Genomic DNA, 25774 nt, shown 5'->3' on the forward strand with positions numbered 1-25774 from the left:
TCTGCGTGACCCAGCTGCCAAACCTCAGTGAAGGGGTGCGCGCAGCAACAGGGGGAGGGTAGCAACAGGCGGAAACTGCGCTCGCCTTTCCATCCACCTTTGGGAAGGATCACAAACCAATTGTCAGGGCTTTGGGACCGGAAGCGGAAGCACAGACGTAGGAGCCCGCCCTCTCTTCGTCCAATCTTGCGGCGCGGCAAGAGGGAGAGGAGGCGAACGGGAAGGTACTGCGCAGGTGTATAGAAATCCCCACCTGCTCTTTCCTTGGATTCCCAGCGCTTGCCTTCGGAACCTTTGAACCGAGTGCTTGGGCTAACAGGGGAAGCATACCGGAAGTGGCTTGTCCAGACGATTTGGAAAAAGGAAAGGAAGAGGAGGAGCAACGAACCATGGCAGCTATGGTAGCCCTTTGCAGTGGGCTAGGAAGGAGAGCGTTAAAGCACTTCGTAACGGCTGCTGTCTGCCTCACAGATTCTGGGGCTCATGCAGGTAAAGTCTCCATATCCTAGGTTCCTTTATAGCATTGCAGCCGTTTGGCTTAGCCCTAATTAGGTCGGTGGAGTCGTCACTGTTAGCTAAAGGACTCCGGTGTCTAGGCAGTTTTCTCCAAGGTAAATGGGAATCTGTAGTGGCCGTGACTAGTATTTTAAAGCCGAAGAGGGCGTGAAATATAGCCCAGTACTTTTTTTTTTTTAAACGTACGAGGAGAGTGATGGGGTGATTCTTAAAAAGAGGCAGGGACTTGCCCAAGATCTTCGGGTAGACTTGGTAAGGAAGGAGCATTTTCAGTCACCTAGCAGCAAATTCCAGATGTCTGAGGGCCCAGATCTGGGCGAAATTGTGACATGGGCCCTGGAATCTATCATTTCTGCACTTTTATCTACTTTGTGCTTGTCTGTAAAAATCTTTTCACTTTCCTTTGGTATGACAATGCCTTTCAGTTTGCATTAAAATCTGTCTCTTCCCATGGAGAGAAGGGAATATAAATTTCCGGAACAGGGAGGTTATATGGGTGGAGATATATATGCCCTTTTCCCAAAGCCCCAGAAAGCACATTTATCCTAAGTCTAACTCTGCCTCAAATCTGAAGACTTTTAACCTTCATTTAACCTTGTTAGTATAATGAACATAAAACCTTTCTTTTCTGTTAGGTCCCTTAATTCATCTCGCCTCCACAGAAGCAAAATCTTTCCTTAGCTGCTCAGCTAACAAAAATAATTAGTTCGTTGCTGTTTCTGTTTAATTGCAGTGCTGTGGAGAAGTTGTTCACAATATAAACAGGTAACCAGCAATGAGGACCTGGTAAGAATTTTTTTCTTACTTGTAATAAAGCATTTGCAAATACGACCAAGTCTTATGTCTTTGCTATTTGAATAGAGTTCAGCTGAAGGACAAAAACAATTAAGATGATAATCATTAGTCTGTGTTGGAAAATTATAATTTATTGAGTAGTTACTTAAGTGAATTTTGAAGTAAGAGAATCCCTAGATTCCCAGCAAGAAGCATGGCTTCTGTAACACCATATTTTGCTTCCTAGATATGTGCTTTGGGAATTTAAAAAGGTAGTTTTGGTGCATGCAGTAATTGCAGAAAACCTAACAAAGGGATTGTACAAAGTTTACATATACCTTGGCTCTCTTCCTCATTTCAAATTCAATTCTGTCTTCCTCCTATTCATCACTTTGGCTGGGTGGCGGCTGCTTTAATCAATGCGGGATCAAAATTAAAGTTTTATACCAGGACATTAAGTACAGTCTCTTCTAAACTGTAGATGTATTTTTATGGGTTTCAAGTACTATCATTGGGCTTGGGCAGTATAGGTTTTCTTGCTACATGCAAAGATAATTTGACACTAATCAGACCATATAAAGCACTTTGCACAGTGTAGAGAAGGAACACAGTCATTACAGGTAAGCTGAATGTAAATTGGATTAAGAACATTTGAGGAGTTGGAAAAAAACAGAAGAACCCCTCTAGTCCCTCTGAGCGTCCATCTCGGTCATCTAATTCACACCATAGTCAAGAGAGTAAAGGAAATTACTAGAGCTCCTCTTTAGGTCATTAAACCCACTAAGACTAATGAAAGCTATGGGCTCTCCCAGAAAAAGGCACACAGTCCCATTTATTTGAAAATTGGCATACAACTACAGCGGTTCAGGGACTTCCATAGCCATTTCTACATTAAGAATCTATACTGGAGACACCTAAACTGATTTTAGGAGGGAGGCCTTTGTGATAGAAGCATTAGAGGCAGTAGTGAACAAAGAAAAACGAAAAATGCTGACAGAAACTTACAAAACAGTCTGGGGCCATAAAATTGTAGTCAAAGAACCTGATAGTATTACGCTAAGCCTTGTCTTTTTTTATCTTAATTTATTTATTATTTTTGGCTGCGTTGGCTTTTTTTGTTGTTGCACGCAGGCTTTCTGTAGTTGCTGCAAGCGGGGTCTACTCTTTGTTGCGGTGTGCGGGCTTCTCATTGCGGTGGCTTCTCTTGTTGCGGAGCATGGGCACACGGGCTCAGTAGTTGTGGCTCGCAGGCTCAGTAGTTGTGGCGCACGGGGTAGTTGCTCCACGGCATGTGGGCTCTTTCCTGGACCAGGGCTCGAATCCGTGTCCCCTGCATTGGCAGGCGGATTCTTAACCACTGTGCCACCAGGGAAGTCCTGCATTGTCTTTTTACAAGAGAAATAGTGATAAAACATCTGAAGAAATATGGGGATGGATTTAGGGATTGTAATTTAAGAATTGCATATGGTATCTGTTGTGCTTAAGTTTTTCTTGATTTAAATCTGAGAGTTTTTAGTCACCTACAGTCTGGACAAAGCATTTGAGGAGAGAATCATTTATCGAAGATTTGAATTTTTTTTCCCCCTCCCATAAGCCCTTTTTTCTCCAAAGATTGTATTTTATCCCAGAATCCTCCTCCATGACTTAATTCCTCCTTAGCCAAACTTAAACAAGACACTTGCACAAAATATGTTTGAGTACACTGAAACCTTTAAAATAGTGAATCTTTTTCTGAAATACTCGATTTTTCCTTTACAAGCCTAGCTGTTGTATTCTCTTTCACAGTAAAAAGGTACAACTAATCCCTTGGAGAGATTTAAATGTGGTAACCTAAGATTTTAAGTTTTTTCGATTCAAAGTTAATACAAACTATATTATCATATATTTTTTTCCTTTAGCCTGTTCCAATGGAAAATCCTTATAAGGAGCCTCTGAAAAAATGTATCTTGTGTGGAAAACGTGTAGATTATAAGAATGTACAGGTGAGATCTGGTTTTACTTCACTATGATACTTGATTTTGGGATTTTGGCTCCTTTATTAATACAATAGAGAAGCAAGTCAGTTTTTATAACAGGCTTTGTGTAGGGTGACTGTTTTAGCGACTTCATAATTTCATCTCGTTATACTTCTACGTATTGATACAAGGCATCTCTTTTATTCAAATAAGAGCCCCTTGGCTGTCCCTCATTTACTGTTAATTCAGCTTAGCATTCCTCTTTTTTCTTTGCCCAAAATGTCTTTACAGTAGCTCGCTGTGGCAGTGATTCTCAGTTGGTGGAGTTCAGTAGTTTGGGAAAAGCTCCTCTGGTGAAGTTGATCTCTGTACCTCACCACCAATATCGCTATTTCAAATGTAATTTTATCTGTTGTCGAGCACTCAGCAAATTAAAAGTGGCAAATTTAGGGGAGAGAATGGTGCTGGAGCTAAGTATACTGACAGTAGTATAAAGTGATAGCTGCCTTGGTGGGAGAAAAGCCAAGGAATTTTAAAATGCAACGTATTAGGATTATGCATAGTGCCTAGAATGATGCCTGGTACATAGAAAGTGCTAAAGAATTTAAATTAATAAAACCTAAATAACAGCAAACGGCCTGATGTACCTGTGCATCTTGAAGACCTCATTGTAGTCTGATATTATGTGATAGCCTATCATGATAGATGAAGTGTTTTGTACCTTGTTATAAAAGCAACAGTATTTGAGAAAAGTTATCTGTGGAAAAGTCAAGAGAACAGCTTTAGCACTGAAAGAATACGCTCATTAATCCGTTGTATAGACTTTTTGACACACTGGATAAGAGATGTCAACTTTAGTGATTACTTTAGTTATTTAAAAAGATGACCTATTAATAGAATGAACATAATTCAGTGTTTTTATTCATATTTTTGAAGTTTGTCTGAAATGTATTAATAAACCTTTACATAACTTGAAGGTGTGGCATAAGGTTTTTTTTTAATTTACCATTCAAGATTGAATAACAAGTATATTAATGTAAATTTTTTTCCTTTTCAAATATAACTCAAAACAGCTTTTATCCCAGTTTATTTCTCCATTTACTGGATGCATTTATGGAAGGCACATAACAGGTATTTTGTTTTCTATATATTATAGCAACTTAAATGTAGGTAAGAACTTATATAAAGCTACTTCTGTTATTTAAGGAAACTGGCAGATTTTCAAATAGTGCTACAAATTACTATGACACCAGTTACTATGGCTAGTTTGAGAAAGCCTCTTCTTAGGCCAAAGGATAATTATTTTGCATGTCTTCTTATACTCAGTTAACTATAGGCTGACAATATGTAGAAAACTTGGGCTTAAAAAAAATTGCTTTGCTGTTTGGGAGTATACTATAATCATCCCCAGGCTATTATTTAAACCAGGGGCCTGTTGCCTATAGGCCGAATCGGATCTGCCACTTGTTTTTGTAGATAGCTTAGTTTCCATAGTGTCTGAGCTACAACAGCAGAATTGAGTAATGATGATAGAGACTGTATGGCCCACAAAGCCTAAGATAGTTACTATCTGGCTGTTTACAGGTTTTCCAATCCTTCCATGACATAGACATTTGTTATGCATTTTGATTACTGGCATTTTTTACGAATAAGAAAGCAATTTCTTTTATAGGTCTTTGTGGGAAGAAACAAAAAGAAATCACAAAAGCAATTAAGAGAGCTCAAATAATGGGTAAGAGCATCTGAAAAACTGAATTATGCTAACCAAATTTTGCTCATTATCTTTTGTGAAGAACTTTCATTATCTCTTTACAGGGTTTATGCCAGTTACATACAAGGATCCTGCATATCTCAAAGACCCTAAAGTTTGTAACATCAAATACAGGGAATAAATTCTATAAAGTTATCATCAATAAATTTATTTTATAGTTGTGTGGTATTAATACTGGCTCAAACTGTAAGATTTAATAACCTTTGAGTAGAGAACTGATAGGCTAAATCTTATCAAACTATAAAGTATTATGTTTTTAATTCTTAATAATTTGAAATTATATGAGGAAAAAGTGTTTCAAGTGTGAAGTTTCCTCTCCATATCAGAATGTTCATTAAGTAAATCAGATTATTTAAAATGTTAATACTTGTTATATTTTACATACATATGAATTAAAAAAAGGTACTATGGGATTTTCACTTATATCTGGCCCCCAAATAGCTCATACAGCATACCACTGATAATGAGATGTTAAACATGGAAGGGATGACGTGTATTGGGATTTTACTTTAGGCCCAGATTCTGTGTTGTAAATAGTATTGTAGGGATATGGGTGCGGGAAAGTGGAATGCTTATATAATGTACAAATTCCACATGATAGGGTGTGGATTTGAAATTGCTAAGGAAGATTTTCTAACACGTAAATAATTATGCCTGGCTAGGACTATGGGTCTTCCCTCTGTAGAGATGTTATGTGGGGATGAACAGTGGTGCTGTCTGTCACAGGACCTAACACTTACTCCTGGACTAGTCTATCATGAACTGGTAGTGTCCTGTAAATAAACCGATCCATAGGCAATCTGTTGTATCATCTTCTCTTACTCCAGTGATACAAACTGATCGCCAAAAGATGGAGAATAACTGAGAAAAAATGTCCTACAAGGATTCTTTTCCTCCTTTTCATTTAGTACCCTGAAAGTTGGGACATCAAACTTAATTATTTTAACATTAGGGTTCAGAATGAACCCCATTTCCTCTCCTGCCCTGTGCTTCTTATGTAACTAGTAAAGCAATCCCAACAGCAACTCATTATTTGCACAAATCATCCCTGGTATTATGTGGGCTTCATAAACACCCCATGGTAACTAATGCATGTTAACACATAGATAAAAGATGATAGTTTTTGATACTAGCTATGAATTTGCTCTATCATTTAGGAAATAAGTGATGGAAGAGCAGTGGTCAACATGTGGGTTCAGCATTTCACCCAGTGAGTAAAGCATGAAGGCGTCATGTGATGTGTATGCTTTATGGGAAATTCTGTTATGGAAAGGATAAATAGAAAAAACAAACAGTAAAAGCTCTCTTAACCAACCTCCACTTAACCAACTCACTGGATTAAACAGGGGCTTTACATCCTCCTTAAAAATCACACGGAAGCCCATGACTCTTAACCTGTTGAGTTCTACATTACCAAGAGTCATCTATTTTGTTCCCAGACCTTATCAGTTGTATTTTGTAGTGATGAATATGAGCATTAAAAATAAAGTTTCAGTTGCAGTGAAAACCAAGTAAAGGCTCTGAGAAGACTTGATAAAGATAACTAGCTTTTTAAAAAAAATAGTTGTCAAATTAGGTGTGCTTAGGACAAATAAGATTGGGAATGGAAAATGAAAAAACCTAGTAGCATTTTGTACTTAGGTTGCTTTGCAAATTTCTTTAAAGAAACTAAAATTGGGGATTATATAGGGTAAGTAACGGGTTTGATTTATATAGGAACTCCAACACATTCGTAAAAAAGTTCCTGGCCCTGCAACAAAAGTTTGACGAATGTACACTTCTGCTTTATGTTAAAGTGAAATCTCTGATAGACACCTTATTTATGTATCATTTGAGTCCCACTTAACTGGCCTTTTCACCTAACTAACCAACTGCTGATCCCAAACATTGCATTACCAGGCTTTGTTCTGTACTCAAATTCTGAACTGACTCAATTTAAAGTACTTTATAAAATAAATGAACTAGAACTTACCTATGTGTTATTGCAAAGAGCTGAACATAGTAAAAACAATAGGCATGTTTGGCTTTACCCTTCTTCTGATGAAAAATCTCCTTTCGGCCTAAAAGAATCAAAAGGTAGGAGACTGTGGGTATTCACCAGAACCGTTCATCTTCTCAATCTCTTCATCTGTTTCTGGGCTGCTCACTGTGGATGCCTTTTCTTGGTTACTACTATCAGAATCTGTTTTAGATGGTTGGTTCTGTATCTCTAACAGCCGTGACTTCTTGAATTGCCATCCACCATCTGTACCTGAAGCTTTACGCTTAATCATTTGCAGCGCACTACCAGCTGGACTAGCTTCAGGAATGTCAGTATATTCCACCATTAGGGTCAGGTTGTCTACCACATTGAGATGGTGGTTGGTATTACAGCTACTTTTAGAAATATGTCTATTTTTCAAGGAGATAACACATGAATGAAGAAATTCACAATCGGGAAAAAAGGTCTGTAAAGCTTGACAAAGAAAAATGTTCTCCTGAGGGTCTTTCTGGACATTCTTCTCTCCTAAAGAAACAAACAAATATTTCAACATACAGTATTTATACTACAAAGGTTTTATAGTTATCTATTTGTTAGTAAAGTCAGAGACTTTAAAGAATCATATTGAATTATCTAAATTAAGAGAAATGATAATCCCAAATTTATATGCTACAATATCCTCAGAGAAAATTAAAGTTGTTATATTTTTTAAAATCAAGGTAGTATATCTATAGTAGTACCATGTTCTCTGTTCAATGGGATTTAAGAGTATTAATGAAAGTTATTTTTAATCCTAAAGTGAACAAATTGATCAGTTAGTGCAAGCAGCTCATCCATAATTCCAATCAGTGAGAATTTTTCTTCAAAGCACAGAAAGTAGTGATATGTGAACTTTTTACTTACGTGTTGCTTGAATCTGTGCTTGCTTTCTTTTTTTAATTTCTCGTTTTAATCTGTTTATATCCTTTAGTAGTTTCTCTACTGCTCTCTCACTGTGTTCTACTTTACTGCATGTACTCTGGAAAATAAAGTAATTTAACAGCATAGATAAAGTTCCAAATTGTAATACTACAATCTACGTTCACAAATAATATAAAATCCTTCATGGTGTATAACATCAAATATTTTCCTTTATAAAAATTTTATTTTATTTTGCTATTTTCTGGAGGAACTCACCAACAAGCATTTGTATGGTGCTTCATAGGTTACAAAATGCTTTCCAGATGTATTAACTTCCTATTTATACAAAGTTTTATCATTCAAGTTATTTCCTAGATAATACACAGAAATAAAAAACAAAAATATTTAACTGCTTCAAAACAAAAAACACTGTACTATTTTGAGATGCATACTTATTGCAAACATTTAAGAAACTGCCAATAACAAAGTGACTTTCACTATTACAAAAGAAAACTACTGAAGATTTTAATTCCCGTAAAACTACTTTTGAAAAGCAGAATGGCCTTATGTGTCATCAGTTTTTAAGTACTAATAAATACCCTTTGACTCAGTGATTTCATTTTGGGAATATATCTTGGATCAGTAACAAAAATTTATATAACATGATGTTTCTTAGAATAGTGTCAAATCAGAAGTAACTAATTTCCAATTATAGTGTAATGGGTTGTTAGAGCCAGTTTTAGTGGATACTTCATGGAACATCTGCCCAGCCTATTTCTCATGAACTTGTTCATCCTGCCGTAAGAGTTCACCAGTAACCCTTTCACCAACTTTCACCCTAGCTGACCCAAGCAGAGATAATTACAATAGCCAATTGGCAAATCCTAATCTCTTGAATAGAAGAGATTAAATGCAGAAGCTATAGGTTAGCTCTTTGGTCAGCCAGTGGGTGAATAAACAGCAAGGTCTGTAAATACTATGAAGGAAATAAACAGGCAGACACAAAGGGAGAGAGTTAGTTTTTTTGTTTGTTTGTTTTTTGGCCACTCAGTGTGGCTTGTGGGATCTCAGTTCCCTGACCAGGGATTGAACCCTGGCCATGGCAGTGAAAGCGCCAAATCCTAACCACCACCAGGGAACTCCCAGGAGTTAAAGTTCTGATGGCATTCAAGCTCCTGGTTCCAGTTCCTTCCTAGAGCTCAGTGGCCTTCTGCCCACAGTTCCTCTCACATACCCCTACATTCCCTAATTTAGCCCAAGTTGGTACTTTTTTTTTTAAGTTAATTTATTTATTTTTGGCTGCGTTGGGTCTTCATTACTGCGTGCAGGCTTTCTCTAGTTGCAGCGAGCAGGGGCTACTCTTTGTTGCAGAGCACGGGCTCTAGGTGCGCAGGCTTCAGTAGTTGTGACACGCAGGCGAACTAGTTTTGGCTCGCGGGCTCTAGAGCGCAGGCTCAGTAGTTGTGGTTCACAGGCTTATCTGCTCTGCGGCATGTGGGATCTTCCTGGACCAGGACTCGAACCCATGTCCCCTGCACTGGCAGTCAGATTCTTAACCACTGTGCCACCAGGAAAGTCCCCAAGTTGGTACTTTTCACATTAGAGTTCTAATATACTGCTCTAAGAAATATACTGCTATTAAAAAGAACTAAAATGTGGAAAGTGTTTAATTGTACATCAAATAAAAATCATGACACAAATTTCTATGTCCCCATCACTGTCAACAATGTAAAAGCATGTATACATTAGGGGGAAACTGGAGAAAATTGGAAAGTGCAAAGAGTTAAGTTACAATGGTAGGATTCTGGATGTTTTCCTATTTTCTAAAATTCCTGTATTATATTAAAAAACAATGTGCAATATTATCAGTGTGTAAAATGCATTAACCCCATTTCTCTTAGTGTGCTCTATTGGTGAGTATGGTGGCCATGGAATATACTACTCAGATCTCCATTTGCAGGAAGCAGAGTTGACTGACAGTTCCAGGTGCCATCTTTTTGGGTCCACTACTGTGCTTGTGCTTAGGTCATGCTTCCCCTAGGTTGCTTTTAGCCACCGACTGAGCACAGTGAGGATATCAGTATAATTCTATTCCTGTAGGATGCCTTTGCTCAAAGACTCTCCATCAGCCTGGCTGAAATTTTTCAGGCCTTGCAGTCTAAAGCTCTTCCTACCCAATCATTCTCCTTTCCCTGTCTCCTTCCTCAGGTGTCAAACTTACATTGCAAGTCTCCCTGCCACTCCTGCTCCCTCCCCTCAAGGGACCTGAATGGACACAATGAGGTAGAACTTAGTACTGTTGTAGACTTTTTTGTTCCCAAATATTTGCTCCCTTTTTTATCCTGTAAAAGGGTTATATCTCCCTGCCTATTGCCATGACATCCTCTGGCCAATGAAATGTGAGTGGAAGTGACAGGCCAGCTCTGACCAGAAATTCTAAGAGCTGTTGTGAATTTACACCAGCTTTCCTGCTCTTTTCCCTTTGTCATGAGAAGAGCATGTCCCACAGATGGGCTGGATCCTAGAATGAACATGAAATTTAGAACAGGAGCAGAGCTGCAGCCAAGATATAATGTGAGTGAGACAAAACTTTTGTTTTCGTAGCCCACCAAGATGGAGGCCTTTGTTACTGAAGCTAAACTAATAAAAAATTTATGTCTAATCAACTGTCAGGTTATCCATAAACATATATTCAGTGAGCAATGTGATATGAACTCTATAGGTGATCTTTAAATGTTTTTTTAACTTACCTTTAATTCCTCTTGTAAAGAAGCATACAGTTCATTTATCTTATGTACCTCCTTTAAAGATCCATCTTCTTTAAAAAATTTAGAGCTGTAAAATATTATCATTTCCTCAGGCAAATGTACAGAACTCATTTAATGATACAATGAAAAATTTATTTGTAGTTGAGGAACAACAGATGATTCTTTTTACTGGCTTTGTAGGGACCATGATTTTGTCAACCTACTTATTTACAGAATAAGTAAAACCAACCAGAAAACCTAGTTATCTATCTTCACCTCAGCAAACTTTTTAGCCTCCTAAGTACTATTTCCAGGACTCAGAAAAGAGGTTCAATGAAAACAGATAAAGACTGAAGGGGGGGTGGTTCTTTCTTGGCAATAGGATCAGTCAATTATTTTACTGAGTTTAAGTCATCATTGATTGAAAGAGGCAACATTATTTTATATACCACGAAGAAAAAAGAAAAACAATTCTAAGGCATGTTTTGTAAAAATCCCAATTTGAGATAAATGTAAAACTGTGTCTTAGTATCAATGAAATGTGGTATTCAATTTCTATAAGACACTGTTAAGCACTGTGGGAACACAAAAATAAATGAAATCTAGTCCATTATTCTCATAAAGTTTACACTTAGTAAGTATCCTGTAGTACCAGTGTTGTTATTTCTGACATTAATTATTCCCTTATTGCCCACAAAAAAGTTATAGCTCAGCAGTCTACAGTATGAGTAAGTCTTGGCTAAAGCCTCATTTTTTGTCTTTATTTCATATCCAATCTAATTTCTTGCCTTTAATCTGAACTGCTGCCTTAGAAAATTACTATTTTGAGGCTAGCTCCTTATTTTTAGAATAAATATGTTAAAATATGTAGGCTATACAACAATGCCCCTCTCTTTTGTATTTTATAAATGGACAGGTGCTAGAAGGAAATACTGAGAAATTAAAAGTCTGGTTTACTTGAGTAATGTCATTAGTCAGTTTTCCTTTCATTTTTATTCTTGTGTAATAAAAAAAATTAACTTCAAAAAATGAATAGGAGTTAAGTTTAGTGGGGAAGCAGTTGAGGAATCTCACCTGTGTGTTTTTACTGCTCGACTAAAACCAGTGGACATACAGGAATCAGATACAGTTTTATAACCCAGTTGTTCAGACATGCCCAAATTGGCCACCACTAAAGGTATCCTATGAAAAAGCCTGAAGAAATAAAATTTTTAAAAATAAATTTAAAATAAAGTGAAAGATTAGCATCTACTTATTAGTATATAGACTACCTTTCCCCTACAAGATTAAAAAACAAAACCCCATTCCTTACTACTTATCCATGACACAATTTACTGACTTGAGGCAAATAGCTTTTAAAAACTGTGAAATGTGCATAGTGTAAGATAACTGTGAAAAAATACTTTAATGGTTATTTTAACTGATCACCACATGTAAAAATAAAGGCAGTATTGTTGCGATTCATCCTATCTTTCGTGAATGATAAAACTACTCTTCCTTGGTACTCTTTTTTTTTTTTTTTTTTTTGCTGTACGTGGGCCTCTCACTGTTGTGGCCCAGCCGCTCCACGGCATGTGGGATCTTCCTGGACCGGGGCACGAACCCGTGTCCCCTGCATCGGCAGGCAGACTCTCAACCACTGTGCCACCAGGGAAGCCCCCTTGGTACTCTTTTAACTTCATTCTCATACTCCATGAAAATGTTGTCTATATAACCTGTGGGGAGTCCTATTAACTCATTTTGGTGGATCCTCAAGAACCACCCTGCTTCCTGGCAGAGGTTAGAGAAAAGCTGCTCAGGTATGCAGGCTTCAGTTCTACATTATATTCCTTAGCAACCAATACCTAAAGCATGCATATTTTTTCCACCTTATGGTAAATAAGAGCAAATCCTCAGTGCCAGAAACACAAGTCATCATTCCATACTGGGCTTCTAATTTCCTTATCTGACCTTCATTCTCCCATATAAAGAACCGATGGTAAGAAAGGCTAAAAAGGGTTATTGTGACAATCTAATGCAACAATATACGAAAATAGTTGGTAAGCCATAAAAAGTACAATAAAAATACTGAGTACATTTTTCTGTTAGCTGAAAACAGCCAGTGACTGGCCAACATTTACCCTTTCTGAGGTTTGTATAAGGCATGCTCCAGCCGATGAGTAGAGCAGCTTTCTGTTATTATACTCGGTGTTAATAACAGAAAAACAAGTTCCTGGCTTGAAAGATGCTGCTGTAAGTTTTTGTGAAGCAGTCTCTCTCTGAATGTCATGATCTGGTCTGAATGACGTCGGAATTTATACCAACCAACCACATCCTGAAAGAAAATATAGAAAAACATCAGGCGAATACCTTAATGGTTACAGTTATTATGTATCTTACTGTCATAATCAAGCAGTAAAACTGGAAACCTTAAAAGTGACTTTCTTGGGCTTCCCTAGTGGCGCAGTGGTTGAGAGTCCGCCTGCAAAGCAGGGGACACGGGTTTGTGCCCCGGTCCGGGAAGATCCCACATGCCGCGGAGCGGCTGGGCCCGTGAGCCATGGCCGCTAAGCCTGCACGTCCAGAGCCTGTGCTCCGCAATGGGAGAGGCCACAACAGTGAGAGGCCCGCGTACCGCAAAAAAAATAATAATAATAAAATAAATAAATAAACTTTTTAAGAAATGGCTTTCTTGGGACTTCCCTGGTGGTGCAGTGGTTGGGAATCTGCCTGCCAGTGCAAATGCAGGGGACGGGTTCGAGCCCTGGTCCGGGAAGATCCCACATGCCGCGGAGCAGCTAAGCCCGTGCACCACAACTACTGAGCCTGTGCTCTAGAGCCCGGGAGCCACAACTACTGAGCCCACGTGCCACAAACACCGAAGCCTACGCACCTAGAGCCCACGCTCCTCAACAAGAGAAGCCACCGCAATGAGAAGCCTGCGCACTGCAATGAAGGGTAGCCTCTGCTCGCATCAACTAGAGAAAGCCCCCGCGCAGCGATGAAGACCCAAACAGCCAAAAATAAATAAATAATAAAATTTTTTTAAAAATTAAAAAAAATGGCTTTCTTAATATTTACCAAGATTTGGGGCCTATATTAAACAAAACGTACACTTAAGAATACACTTTACCTTTTATAAAGCATGCAAACTGACTTGCAGTTAAATTACTTTCCATTTACTTACCAGGCTACAATTTTATTCAATACAGATTAAAGAAAATAAATTCTTAACTTCCTCTAGTTTCTCTTAATGGCATTTACTGTCTTAACATTTTTAACCCTTAGTCAAAATTTAAATGAAGAAAACACCAATGAAAACTAGTTAACTTCCTGTATGGATACTTGGTTTGCTAAGTAAGTAAACTGAACCCAATAGCTTTTAATTGAAATTTATATGGGAATGTTATCACCTACCCCACAGAGCTGGTTCCAAGATTAAGATCATATTAAAGGGTTTTGTAAACTATAACACGCTAAACAAATGTGTTGTTAGTATTTTTTATTTATCTTTGGCTGCATTGGGTTTTTGTTGCTGTGCGTGGGCTTTCTCTAGTTGCGGCAAGCGGGGGCTACTCTTCGTTAGGGTGCGCGGGCTTCTCATTGCAGTGGCTTCTCTTGTTGCAGAGCACGGGCTCTAGGCACGTGGGCTTTAGTAGTTGCAGCACACGGGCTCAGTAGTTGTGGCTCACGGGCTCTACAGCGCAGGCTCAGTGGTTGTGGCGCATGGGCTTAGTTGCCCTGCGGCATGTGGGATCTTCCTGGGCCAGGGCTCGAACCTGTGTCCCCTGCATTGGCAGGCAGATTCTTAACCACTGCGCCACCAGGGAAGTCCCTCAAAACGTTTTAAGAGGAAAAAAGTACCAAGAAAAAATGTATTTGGGAAAAAAAAACTATTTTGATCATTCAGCAAGTTTTAACTGAACACCAAGTGGGCTACAGAGGATCCAGATTAGGTGCTGTATAGGAAATCATCCCTGCACTAGGAAAAATAGTAACTTGTAGCTAAGTAAAAGAACAGCAATGGATTAAGTCCTAGAGTACGTGAGATCAATGTAAATCAGAGTAGTCAAGAGGATGAGAACAAGATGAAGATTTTTAATGACTAGCTTTGCTTTCAGGGAAACCCCTTTGAGTTTCTGGAAAGAACAAGCCTTTCCTCACCTGCTTTACATAGGACATTGTGAAGACAAATGCTGCTTTAAAGTTCTGTCAAAGTATTACATGTTTTTACGAGCTGAAAATAATACATACAATACGAAAAAAAGAAAGGTAAATCAGGGAATACCTTTTTGACACTTGATAATATTTTCTTCAGCGCTCGCTCATTTACTTCACCAGAAGAATTATAAAAGCTGTAAAAGCCAAAATTAAAGGCATTTCAAATAAGCTAAAAATATGAATGATTTTATTAGCACTTTTAATTGTAGTTACTCCTAGCCTAACTACCCAACCAAAATCCATATACTTATTGCCTGTTAGATGAAGTTCTAAATTAAATAGGAGAGAAAGTTCTCAAATTAACAGACTTAAAGTGCTAGAAATATGCGGTCCATAAGCAATGAAAAAGGAAAAGGAGTGGAGGAACTTTAAAGGATAAGTTTGTGTAACACTTTTTTTTTAACGTAAAAAACAAACTCTCCATTAAATACAGGTATTTGTTAAGTTCACATAGCTAGTTCACAATTTATTCATTAAAACTTTTTTTACAATAATGATACATACAAAAGAATGTAATGTGAGTAATGAAGCAGCACAATACCATAAAGACAATTTATTCATTGCTAATTCCAAAAGCTATCCTTTTCTTTTATAAATTTATTCTATGATTTTATTTATTGTTTCTGGCTGCATTGAGTCTTCATTGCTGCACGCGGTCTTTCTCTAGTTGCGGCGAATGGGGGCTACTCTTCGTTGCAGTGCGCAGGCTTCTCATTGCGGTGGCTTCTCTTGTTGTGGAGCATGGGCTCTAGGCGCGTGGGCTTCAGTAGCTGTGGCATGTGGGCTCAGTACTTGTGGTTCGTGGGCTCTAGAGCGCAGGCTCAGTAGTTGTGGCTCATGGGCTTAGCTGCTCCGTGGCATGTGGGATCTTCCCGGACCAGGGCTCGAACCCGTGTCCCCTGCATTGGCAGGCGGATTCTCAACCACTGCTCCACCAGGGAAGCCCTCCAAAAGCTATTCTTAAATTAAGAGAAGTGCTTTAGGAGTTGGGTTTTTTTTGTTTTGGGGGGGTGGGGGGGTGGAGGATAGGTATTGGTTTAGTTTAGTGACTTCTGTTCTGTAGTTGGAATGTCAAAGATTTAGGGAGAATTGAAAAATAATTCTAAAAGATTCTAAAGCATTTACTTTCAGCTTTCTTTCCCCTCCAGGGATTACAAATAATATTCTCTTTTTTAACATTCATCAAGATCAACAATATTCTTTTCTATGATGTAATATCTATTATGCAAAATCTCTGACAAATACTATTCATTATAATAGGTTTTTACTGGTAATTCTAATCTACACACTGAAAAAATTTAGTTACATAAAACTGGAAAAAACATATCCTAATAGGCAATATATTTTTTCTTTTTAACTTACAAAGTGTTCCACCTACCAAAGGGGGATAATTCAGCTCATCGAACAGATCCTTCCATCTTACCTATTTATTCCAACATGAAAAATCTAAATACAAGAGTTTATTCCTGTGTTTCTCTAGGATGGTCCACTCCTGAGCTCCTCAAACTGGGACATAATGCAATACACCAGGGTATATAAAACAACAGGATAAAAGTGTACGTCTTCTGTGCAAGCATTGATTTTTATGTGAAGCTTCTGGGAAGGGGGGCAGTTTTTTTTTTTGTAGAAATAGATATACTGTACAGTAGAATTCATGTTAAACTGCGCAATTTTTTTAAAGTGACTTTAAGTTTTAGGCTTCAATGGGCTGTTTTCCAAATTCCCCCTAGATTTCTGAGATAAGGGAAACAGTGTATTTCAATGGCAAACTTTGCAACCAATGTATCAGAGCAGGATTGACAAACTTTTTCTATAAAGGGCCAGATAGTAAATACCTTAGGCTTTGCTGGACAGTCTCTGTTACATATTCCTCCATTGTTCTTTTTTTTTTTTAACTCTTAAAAAATATATTAACTATTCATAGAGGTCCATATAAAAACAGGCCATGGGGCTGTACTCTGCCACCCTCTGTATCAGAAACATAAACCTGGTTATTAAAGCTTATCCAGCTCGGATTCCATGAAGTATGGTATCAGAAGACTTTGTTTTTAACATGTTCCATCTACATCATTTAAAAGAGTTGCCCCCAACCTTTTTGGCACCAGGGACGGGTTTCGTGGAAGATGGTTTTTCCATGGATGGGGGTGGGGGGTGATGGTTCAGGTGGTAATGCGAGCGATGGGGAGCGGCAGATGAAGCTCTGTTCACTCACCCACCGCACACCGGTACCAGTCCAGGGCCCAGGGGTTGGGGACCCCTGATTTAAAACAAAAAGAAACAGCATAGTATGCTGTTGGATTAGAGCTCAAGAAATCCGGATTCTACTAATTTTACCCTACCACTAACCAGTTCTTCCCCCCATCCCCTAATTTTGTAAAGCTAAAAGGCTGAGGGACTTCCCTCAGCAGTGCAGTAGTTAAGAATCCACCTGCCAGTGCAGGGGACACAGGTTCGATCCCTGGTCCGGGAAGATCCCACATGCCGTGGAGCAACTAAGCCCGTGTGCCACACTACTGAGCCTGCGTTCTAGAGCCCGCGAGCCACAACTGCTGAAGCCTGCGTGCCACAACTACTGAGCCTGTGTGCCCTAGAGGCCGCTCACCACAACTACTGAGCCCATGTGCCACAACTACTGAAGCCCGTGTGCCTAGAGCCCGTGCTCTGCAACAAGAGAAGCTGCTGCAGTGAGAAGCTCACGCACTACAATGAAGAGTAGCCCCCACTCACCGCAACTAGAGAAAGCCCATGTGCAGCAACGAAGACCCAACGCAGCCAATAAATAAATAAATAAATAAATAAATAAATAAAAGGCCTAGGTATGGGTTTCTCATCACTGGATCAGATGGCTTCCTCGGCTCTAAGACTCATATTAAGTTGGTCTAATTATTTAAGGTAGTTGCCAGAAGGTATTGAATCACCTTTTTTTTTTTTTACTTTCCCTCCTTAATCCATTGCTGGCCCAGAGTCCCTCAAGAAAGTACTATTTATGAGTCTCCACCAAGAGTCCCTCATTCAAAAGATATTTTTTATACGCATTGTCTATTAGGCAATATAGGAGCTGTGCCCCTTTCTGGTACAGCAGTTTAAGACCACACTAAGCCTTCTGTCACACCTACCAATGGTGTTTCTCACCTTAACACTATGTTCCATGGCAACTCTTACACAACCTTAGAAATGGTACATACAGTGTGACTGTAAGACAGTAATGCTGATTTTTCATGTATGGTTTATATAAATCATAAAGCTATTTCACCAAAACTACACCGTGTTGTTTATGGTTACAGTTGTTTGCTTTATGAAACATCATTGATTTATATACTTTTCTATGTAAATACCTCAATTAAAAGTTTTTAACAATATCATAGCCTATCAGGGCTAAGAGTACTACTACTATCTGTAGGACTATGAGTACAAGTTTCCACCCTGGAAAAGTAATAGGAAGCGGGTTAGATAAAGAACCTAACCAGTTAATAGACAAAAGATAACATTAAAAAATATAAGTGAAGAAACAGATGATAAAATAAACTGGAATAAAAAGAAAAAAGGGCTGCTGTTAATGTATGAGAACGTGTTGCTGAGTTTATAATATGCGATGAAGTGACTGGGTGGGAGAAGGAAAAGCAATCCTCAAGGTAAACTGGTACCTGGGAGAGGCAGTGAAGACCAGCTAAAGGAAGCAGATAAATACAGAGAAAGAACTATTAGGGTTGAAATGAACAGGTGAATTTCAGGTACTTAAAAAGAGTCTTTACATTTTAATCTGTACCACCAGGTATAACTAAGATACTTTGTTAGTTTCAAAAATTCACTTGCAGAGAATAATTTTCACAATGGATCATTTACTTGCTCTTACTACTCACCTAAAAAGCTGATAGCATGAAACGTACTTCTGAATGTCTGGAAAAAAAGAATTTTTAGTTATGATTACATTAAGTATCATTTGAATAACATATATTGAGCACTTCATGCCAGGATGTACTTTACCATTATCTCGTTTATTCCTCACAACAAACCTACGAGACAGATGTTATTACTCCTTCCACTTTAAAGATGAGGTAACAGGCAGAGAGATTAAGTTGGTGGAGGCAAAATTCAAACCCTGAACCTCACTCATAACTACTAATAGAATGCTATACTCCTTCTAAATAGGTTTAGTAATGGCCACACAAAAGATTAAGTCACACTTGCTATAGTCATTGAGTTCTGAAATTGTGATGCTGTAATTTTACCCAACTGATAAAAAACAGCTGCTAAAGGAATTCTTTTGTTATTCCAACTGGTTCTTTCATAAAGGATATGTCAATGTTAATTGTAGACTAAAGAAAAAAAGTCCAACATCTCTGAAGAGGTGAGTTTTATTCTCCTGTCAATAGAAATAATACATCTAAATACATCTAACTTCTGGTTGCTGCAGGTGCTGTGCAAACAGATTAAATTCTATCACAAGACATCATTACAAATCATGAAAGTATCAAGATGAATATAATGTTTCCTCTATCATCCCAAACTTTCAGATCCCTCAAGATTCAGTAGGGACGGCTTCCCTGGTGGCGCAGTGGTTGAAAGTCCGCCTGCCAATGCAGGGGACGCAGGTTCGTGCCCCGGTCCGGGAAGATCCCACATGCCGCGGAGCGGCTGGGCCCATGAGCCATGGCCACTGAGCCTGCACGTCCGGAGCCTGTGCTCTGCGACGGGAGAGGCCACAACAGTGAGAGGCCCGCGTATTGCAAAAAAAAAAAGATTCAGTAGGGAACAGTGAAAGGAGTGAGACATTCACACAGAAAGTCATCAAGACAATACATATTCTTCTAGGCAGCCCATCTTTATGTGTCCCTGTGTCAACAATCAAATTTTGTCAGATACCATTTACAGGATCACTCTAGCAGTAATCACCTATTTCAGATAATTCCTGTGACTATGATGTTCTCTTCCTTGGGGAGATCCTACCCAGAGTACTAGCAATTTCATTTGTCACCTAAATCAAAGACATCAGTTTGATTATGGAGAATCTGTGAATCTTCATCTAGGTGAGGAAACCCAATATCAAACTGCTGTTGAAGAATCTTTTCAAGTAAACATCTGAAGAATGCAGACATCTTTGCATCTTTGTACATGCAAAGGCTATCTTTAAGGAGAAAACTACATGAAGTCACCATTTCAATAACTTGATATGTATATAAAGTTATTGGTATTATACTACTATATATATATATATATATACTACTATAAAAGTAATTCAGCCTATTAAAAAAATGGAAAAGTTATCATCCTCTTCAGATATTTTCCTTCCAGCAAACATATGTTACCCTCAGATAAATCTCTCTGAACAGAAACAGTCTGTAACTGATAACCGGCCAAACATAATCTGGTGTAGATAAGGCACAGTATAATAAAATGATGAAAATCTCATTAACCAAAGCAATGTAGTAATTTGTAGATCTTGCCACCTGTTTTAAAGTAATCCAACATTTTAAAATAATTTAAGCAAATACTTGAGTGCAACTACAGCACTTGCCAGATACCTTGAAGCTTAGCACTGCTCCTAGCACAGTGGAGTTGCTCGATAAATGGTTGCTTATTTAAACTCCTAAAATATGTCAGATACTTTGGGCAGCACACCAATTACAATTAGGGAAAAAAGACTTCCTAAGGGCTTGCTTTTTACGCTCGTGTGAACAGAAAGAAAAACATTAAGAAAATAAAATTATAAACAATATAAACATGTGTAACACATGACAAAAGGCCAATTTCCTTAAGTTATGATATAGCATTACAAATCAATAAGAAAAAGCAAAACAGCCTAGCAGAAATATAGTCAAAGCATGGAACAGGTGTGTTCTTTTCAAATAAAAAGGTCTCCCCAAAAGTCAAACACATAACCTCATTTGTAATTTAAAAATGCAAATTAGAAAGGGGGAGGGGCAAGATGGGGCAGGGGATTAAAAGGTACAAACTACTATACATAAAGGAAATAAGCTACAAGGATATATTGTACAGCACAGGGAATATAGTCAATATTTTATAACTTTAAATGAAGTATAATCTATAAAGATATTGAATCACTATGCTGTATACTTGAAACTAATATAATACTGTAAATCAACTATACTTCAAAAAAAAAGAAATGCAAATTAAAATTTTTTTTTCTTCACTTATCAAGTTGGCAAAGATTAAAAGATTTGATAATACCCAATGGTGATAAGGGTAGGGGGACCCTGGTACTTTCACATATTGTAGAGGAGTCTAAGATGACATGACTCTTCCAAAAGGTAATGGCCTACCTCTAGGAATTTCGCTTTCAGATATACTCAAAGGCACAAAGATATATGCACCATAAAATGTGCATTGTTACATTGTTTTGTATTAATAAAAAAATAAAAAGTCATCCATAGCTGGTTAAGTACGTTGTGGTACATTCATACAACGGGAATACGAAGACATCAGAAAGAATGACAAACTATACACATTCATACTACTCTGCACTAACGATATCTTGGAGATATTTATACATGTATATAGTATGATCCCACTTAGAATATAAAAATACACATACATTTATATGTGTGTATTATGTGTAGTATTAATGAGTGAAAAAATACTCATGAAACCAAGTCATTGCCACAGAGGTGACTTTAATGGGTGAGTTTAAATTTATATGTTTACTTTATACATATGTACTAAATTTACATATATACTTCAATTTTTACCTTTTTAAAGTAGCAAACAAAAAGTACAGTATGAGTATAAACTGATATAATCTTTCTGGAAAGCAATTTGCTAATACAGATCAAGAACCTTAAAAATGTTCACACCCTTTGACACTGTAACACCATTTCCAGAAATATACCTATAATAGGTGTAGAATATTTATGTACCAAAATGTTCCCTGTAGTATAATTTATGATAAATGAAAAACTGGAAACTCTGATTATAATTTATTTATTTAAAGGACAACTAAAATCACATACAGTCATAAGAGTAAGACCATAGAGAATAGAATGCAGTTATAAGAAATAATATTTAGAGGATTATTTACTATGAGAAATTGATCATGACACCAAATTTTTTATAAAGTATACCACCAATTTTGTTTTAAAAATATATATATATATATGCTTAGAAAAAAAATGCATATGTTAGAGAATCAGAAAACTCCCTATGTATTTTAAAGCTCCGTTTCCCTTTTTCTCTGAAAGAACAGCTGCCACCAGCTGCAGTTGCTTCACCACCCACTTCTCAAACCCTCTGCAGTCTGGCTTTTTCCCCATTACACTTCTGAAATTATGTAAGGTTTCCAATTATTTAATCACTGAGTTTTTTCAGTTCTCATCTTCCAACTTTTCTGCAGCATTTTACATTTCTGTTGAACCTGTTTTATCTTTTTTCTTGGCCTTGCTTATTATTGGTTCTTTTGCTGGATCACCTTTCTGCCACTCACATATACACAGGAGCTATTTCATCCTTCTTTCCCCCCAGTAATCTTAATCTGCTTCCTATGTCTCATATTGTTTCTTGCTTTAGACTAGGGCATAGCCATAACTTTAACTGAGAAATGAGTGCAATATATTCCTTTAAAATTTGATTTCTGGGACTTCCCTTGTGGCGCAATGGTTAAGAATCCGTCTGCCAATGCAGGGGACATGGGTTCGAGCCCTGGTCCGGGAAGATCCCAAGTGCCGCAGAGCAACTAAGCCCACGTGCCACAGCTACTGAAGCCGGCGCGCCTAGAGCCCGTGCTCCACAACAAGAGAAGCCACTGCAATGAGAGGGCCATGCACACCAACGAAGAGTAGCCCCTGCTGGCTGCAACTAGAGAAAGCCCACACGCAGCCACGAAGACCCAATGCAGCCAAAAATAAATAAATAAATAAAATTAAAAATTTGATTTTAAAAATTCATACCTATTTCTGGTGTTTTTGTTTCTTTGTTTGTTTTAGTTTTTGGCCGCACCACGCGGCACGTGGGATCCTTAGTTCCCTGACCAGGGATGGAACCCGCACCCCCTGCAGTGGAAGCGCAGAGTCTTAACGCTGGACCCAGGGAAGTCCTGATATCTATTTCTTAATAATTTAAAAAGTAACTTGTACTGACCCCTTTCAGCATAAACTATCAAAATAGAAGACACAGAAATAAGTGACTCACCAATTGTATAAATAACTTCAAAATCATCCATTTGAGAATCAGTTATGTTGTTCTTCGCTTCACCTTTCACTTCCCCAAGGAGAAAACCTTCCTATAAGGATAAAAATAAGCAGTATATGGAATACACGGATAGAATTTCCAAGTTCAGTCACTTGACTAACCAGTATTTCCCAAGAATTTTACAACACGTACAAGCGTGTGTTACCAGCTGGAGCACACACAAAAGAAAGACTAGGTGCATTCCAGTTTACCTGGGCAACATAACCAGGTTAAAAAACACGAGTAGAAGAGATTGTAAATACCACTGTGACTTTAGCACTCTTGGAAGTATAAAAGGCTTAAAGGCAGAAATGAGAACACAATGTTCAAGGAACAAGGAGTAGAGCAGTTAGCCTGAGAATAGAAGCCTCCCATCTGTAACGAAATCTTAGGTTGCTATGAACAGCACCAATAATGGACCATCCTGAATGACTGGCCAAGGAGTCTGGATTAATGGCACATGCTTCTGGGAGTCAGTGGAGGCTCCTGAGCTATGAAATGACACAGGATGGGCTTTTAGATTAAGCATGTGCACAATATCAAAGACCTGTAATTCAATATTAGAGTCTGCTGTATAAAAGAGGAGCTGTGAGCCCCGGTTCTTTTTAAAATGCAGGCATTTTGCCACCATAGCAGTGATCTCTTTGAGTTTCAGAGAATTCACTTATTTCTCTTGGCACATTTAGAAACCCAATGAGCTTGACAATGAATTTTTTACAGTCTTTATAACTTCTTTAGTTAAAAATGCTTTAAGAAATGTTTTTTTTTTCATTAAAAGAAAAACACAAAAGTAATGTTTCCACAATGTGAGTCTTTGCTGGAATCAAAGGGGAACAGTACAGAACTCTACTCTCTAGCGTTCTATACAAACCCCTGGAAAAGAGACAATGCAAGTACAGCTCTCCATCAAACCACACCTTTTAAGGACTTTAGGAAAAAGATCTAAGGAACAGAGTCCTCTCTAACACTACGGTACTTTGCAAGTGCTAATCCTTTAAGCTACAGAGGACTTACAGTCCCACTCTGGTTGTGTTTACACTAAGGTATTCCACAGTAATTTCTACAGCCACACACATTTTAAATCATCATATATTTGCTCTTTGCTACGTGTTAATCTACAAGCGTATTTAAAATTGCATACATGAAAGATAGCAATTCCAGCCTTATTAGGACTACGCCAAAAAACTATTTTGGATAAGGCAAGCCTTTATTATAAAGTGAAGGGCACAAAATTTAGCAGAAATCACTAGGTTTTATTCAGTATGATATTCTCTAAACCGTATTAGCAAGTTACTACACACTTACTCTAGGACACTACTTCTCAGACTCAAAGTTTTACAGTGTTTTTTAATTTCATAAAAATGAAAGTTTTTAAAAATAGGTACTGTATTTTTTTAAAAAAAAACTACTTCACCTAGAGGTTTTGAACCTAGGCGAAAGTGTGAAATAAGCATTTAAATATCTAATATTTCAGGATAAACTTAAATGTTTAAATTACAACCGAAAGTATCCGACAAGGAACTAGCTCAGGCCTTACAAGCTAATAAATTTGATACCAATGCAAACAAAAGTCAGCTATCCAATATACGAAATTAATCTTCTTCATCTACTAAGATTCCCCCCAAAATAGCCACTGGATGCATCATTTCTCATTCCTTTACAAGTCTTCCATTTCAAGAAACGTGCACAGTAGCTGCTCTGAAGGGGAAAATTGAGTTCTTTGCGAAAACCGCTGTTGGTAGTTAGGAGAAAGTTAACCGGCAACCTTCCCAGCGAGCGGTAGCGGGAGAGCGCTATGTGAACCTTCTATTTCTTCACAACCAAAATGAACCAGAAAAGGGGGACTACTGAAAAAGAGAAATGAAGGTGTGCGAGACACTCCGAGCAGGGCGCGGAAATAAACACTGGTTGCGAGAGGGAGGGCTAACTCTGGAAAAGGCTCACCACCGGAGGCACCTCCGGGGCCGCCCGGGAGCGGGAGAAGGCAGCCCCGACTGCACAGAGCCGGCGCGGCGGCGGCGTCGGGAGCCCGCGTGCGGGACCCGGGCAGCGGCGGCCGGGACGGCGCCCGCGCGCGCGCGCCCGCGCGCGCGCGCGGGTCCTTTTCTGAGGTGACGCCAGAGCCCGCCCCGATCCTCGGCTCACCGTGTCCGAGTCGGTGTTGAGGTGCTGGAAGACGAGCGCGCCCAGCACAAAGCCAGAGAGCACCGCCGACGTGCTCTCACCCTCCATGCTTCCGCCGCCGCCGCCCCCGCGCTGCTCGAGCTGACAGGGCTTGGCGCGGGCCGCACCGGGCGGGGTCCTCGGCAGCGCGTCGGCGAGGCGGCGAGGCGGGGCCGAGCGAGGAGGCGGGATGTGCGCCGGCGCATTGGCCGCGGCTCGCTCCCCCGAGGGGTGGGGTTGGTGGCGAGTCGCTGGGGCTCTCTGGTGCGGAGCTGGGAGCTCTGACGAGGGCTGTGGTTCGTCCCTCTCGGTGTTGGGCACCTCTGCCCAGCGCCAGGCCACGGACAGCACTTTTGGTGGCTAGCTGCTACTGAGGGACCCTGGCATATGTGCAAAAGTGGAATAAATGAACACTTCTGACAGAACAGAGGCATTGCCTAGTGGCATAATATCACAATGGAAATGCCACGTTTGGAGTTTTCAGAGTGTCAGATGCTGCCCATTACTCATTGAAACTTCTGGAATACTAACGACCGTTTCAGAGAATGTCTTTTCTAGATCTCTCCAGCGATGTCCCGTCCCATGC

At 38.9% G+C, this 25774-nt stretch overlaps 2 protein-coding genes across 8 annotated transcripts; one reads left to right on the forward strand and one right to left on the reverse strand.

Moving 5' to 3' along the window:
• The first annotated feature begins 23 nt into the window (after positions 1 to 23).
• Positions 24 to 5184, forward strand: MRPS18C (mitochondrial ribosomal protein S18C). Of its 4 annotated transcripts, none has more exons than XM_027087581.1 (6): positions 36 to 489; positions 1250 to 1281; positions 3189 to 3272; positions 4319 to 4376; positions 4918 to 4977; positions 5061 to 5184. In XM_027087581.1, exons 1-6 carry the CDS (start codon positions 390 to 392, stop codon positions 5135 to 5137), a joined length of 411 nt encoding a protein of 136 aa, XP_026943382.1. In that variant the 5' UTR covers positions 36 to 389; the 3' UTR covers positions 5138 to 5184. The 4 variants fall into 4 exon arrangements, with proteins under 4 accessions (XP_026943384.1, XP_026943382.1, XP_026943381.1 ...); XM_027087580.1 differs by having other exon boundaries at positions 111 to 489; positions 1250 to 1302; XM_027087583.1 differs by lacking the exon at positions 4319 to 4376 and having other exon boundaries at positions 24 to 489; positions 5061 to 5166.
• ABRAXAS1 (abraxas 1, BRCA1 A complex subunit) lies at positions 2628 to 25320 on the reverse strand. Of its 4 annotated transcripts, XR_003428854.1 has the most exons (10): positions 25171 to 25318; positions 22987 to 23077; positions 18705 to 18741; positions 14912 to 14978; positions 12765 to 12958; positions 11719 to 11838; positions 10648 to 10732; positions 7901 to 8015; positions 6989 to 7522; positions 2628 to 2675 (listed from the first exon to the last, which is right to left on the reverse strand). XR_003428854.1 is itself a non-coding variant. In XM_027087577.1 (9 exons), the coding sequence occupies exons 1-9, from the start codon at positions 25255 to 25257 to the stop codon at positions 7086 to 7088; spliced, it is 1233 nt and encodes a 410-aa protein (XP_026943378.1). In that variant the 5' UTR covers positions 25258 to 25318; the 3' UTR covers positions 5486 to 7085. The 4 variants fall into 4 exon arrangements, 3 of the variants coding, with proteins under 3 accessions (XP_026943378.1, XP_026943379.1, XP_026943380.1); XM_027087577.1 differs by lacking the exon at positions 2628 to 2675 and having other exon boundaries at positions 5486 to 7522; XM_027087578.1 differs by lacking the exons at positions 2628 to 2675; positions 11719 to 11838 and having other exon boundaries at positions 5486 to 7522; positions 25171 to 25320.
• Between the last annotated feature and the right edge of the window lie 454 nt (positions 25321 to 25774).

The sequence above is a fragment of the Aethalodelphis obliquidens genome, unplaced genomic scaffold (assembly GCF_003676395.1).
Source record: "Aethalodelphis obliquidens isolate GAN/ISIS:26980383/991018 unplaced genomic scaffold, ASM367639v1 scaffold59, whole genome shotgun sequence".
NCBI lineage: Eukaryota > Metazoa > Chordata > Mammalia > Artiodactyla > Delphinidae > Aethalodelphis > Aethalodelphis obliquidens.

Excerpts from the sequence above, each read along its gene's own strand:
- MRPS18C (XM_027087580.1), top strand. The coding sequence starts at position 390 with ATGGCAGCTATGGTAGCCCTTTGCAGTGGGCTAGGAAGGAGAGCGTTA. Across the intron at positions 1,303-3,188 it reads TAACCAGCAATGAGGACCTG|CCTGTTCCAATGGAAAATCC; the intron begins GTAAGAATTTTT and ends TTTTTCCTTTAG. Across the intron at positions 4,978-5,060 it reads TAAGAGAGCTCAAATAATGG|GGTTTATGCCAGTTACATAC; the intron begins GTAAGAGCATCT and ends ATCTCTTTACAG.
- ABRAXAS1 (XM_027087577.1), bottom strand. The coding sequence starts at position 25,257 with ATGGAGGGTGAGAGCACGTCGGCGGTGCTCTCTGGCTTTGTGCTGGGC. Across the intron at positions 23,078-25,170 it reads TCAACACCGACTCGGACACG|GAAGGTTTTCTCCTTGGGGA; the intron begins GTGAGCCGAGGA and ends TTATCCTTATAG. Across the intron at positions 7,523-7,900 it reads AGCACAGATTCAAGCAACAC|GAGAGAAGAATGTCCAGAAA; the intron begins GTAAGTAAAAAG and ends TTGTTTCTTTAG.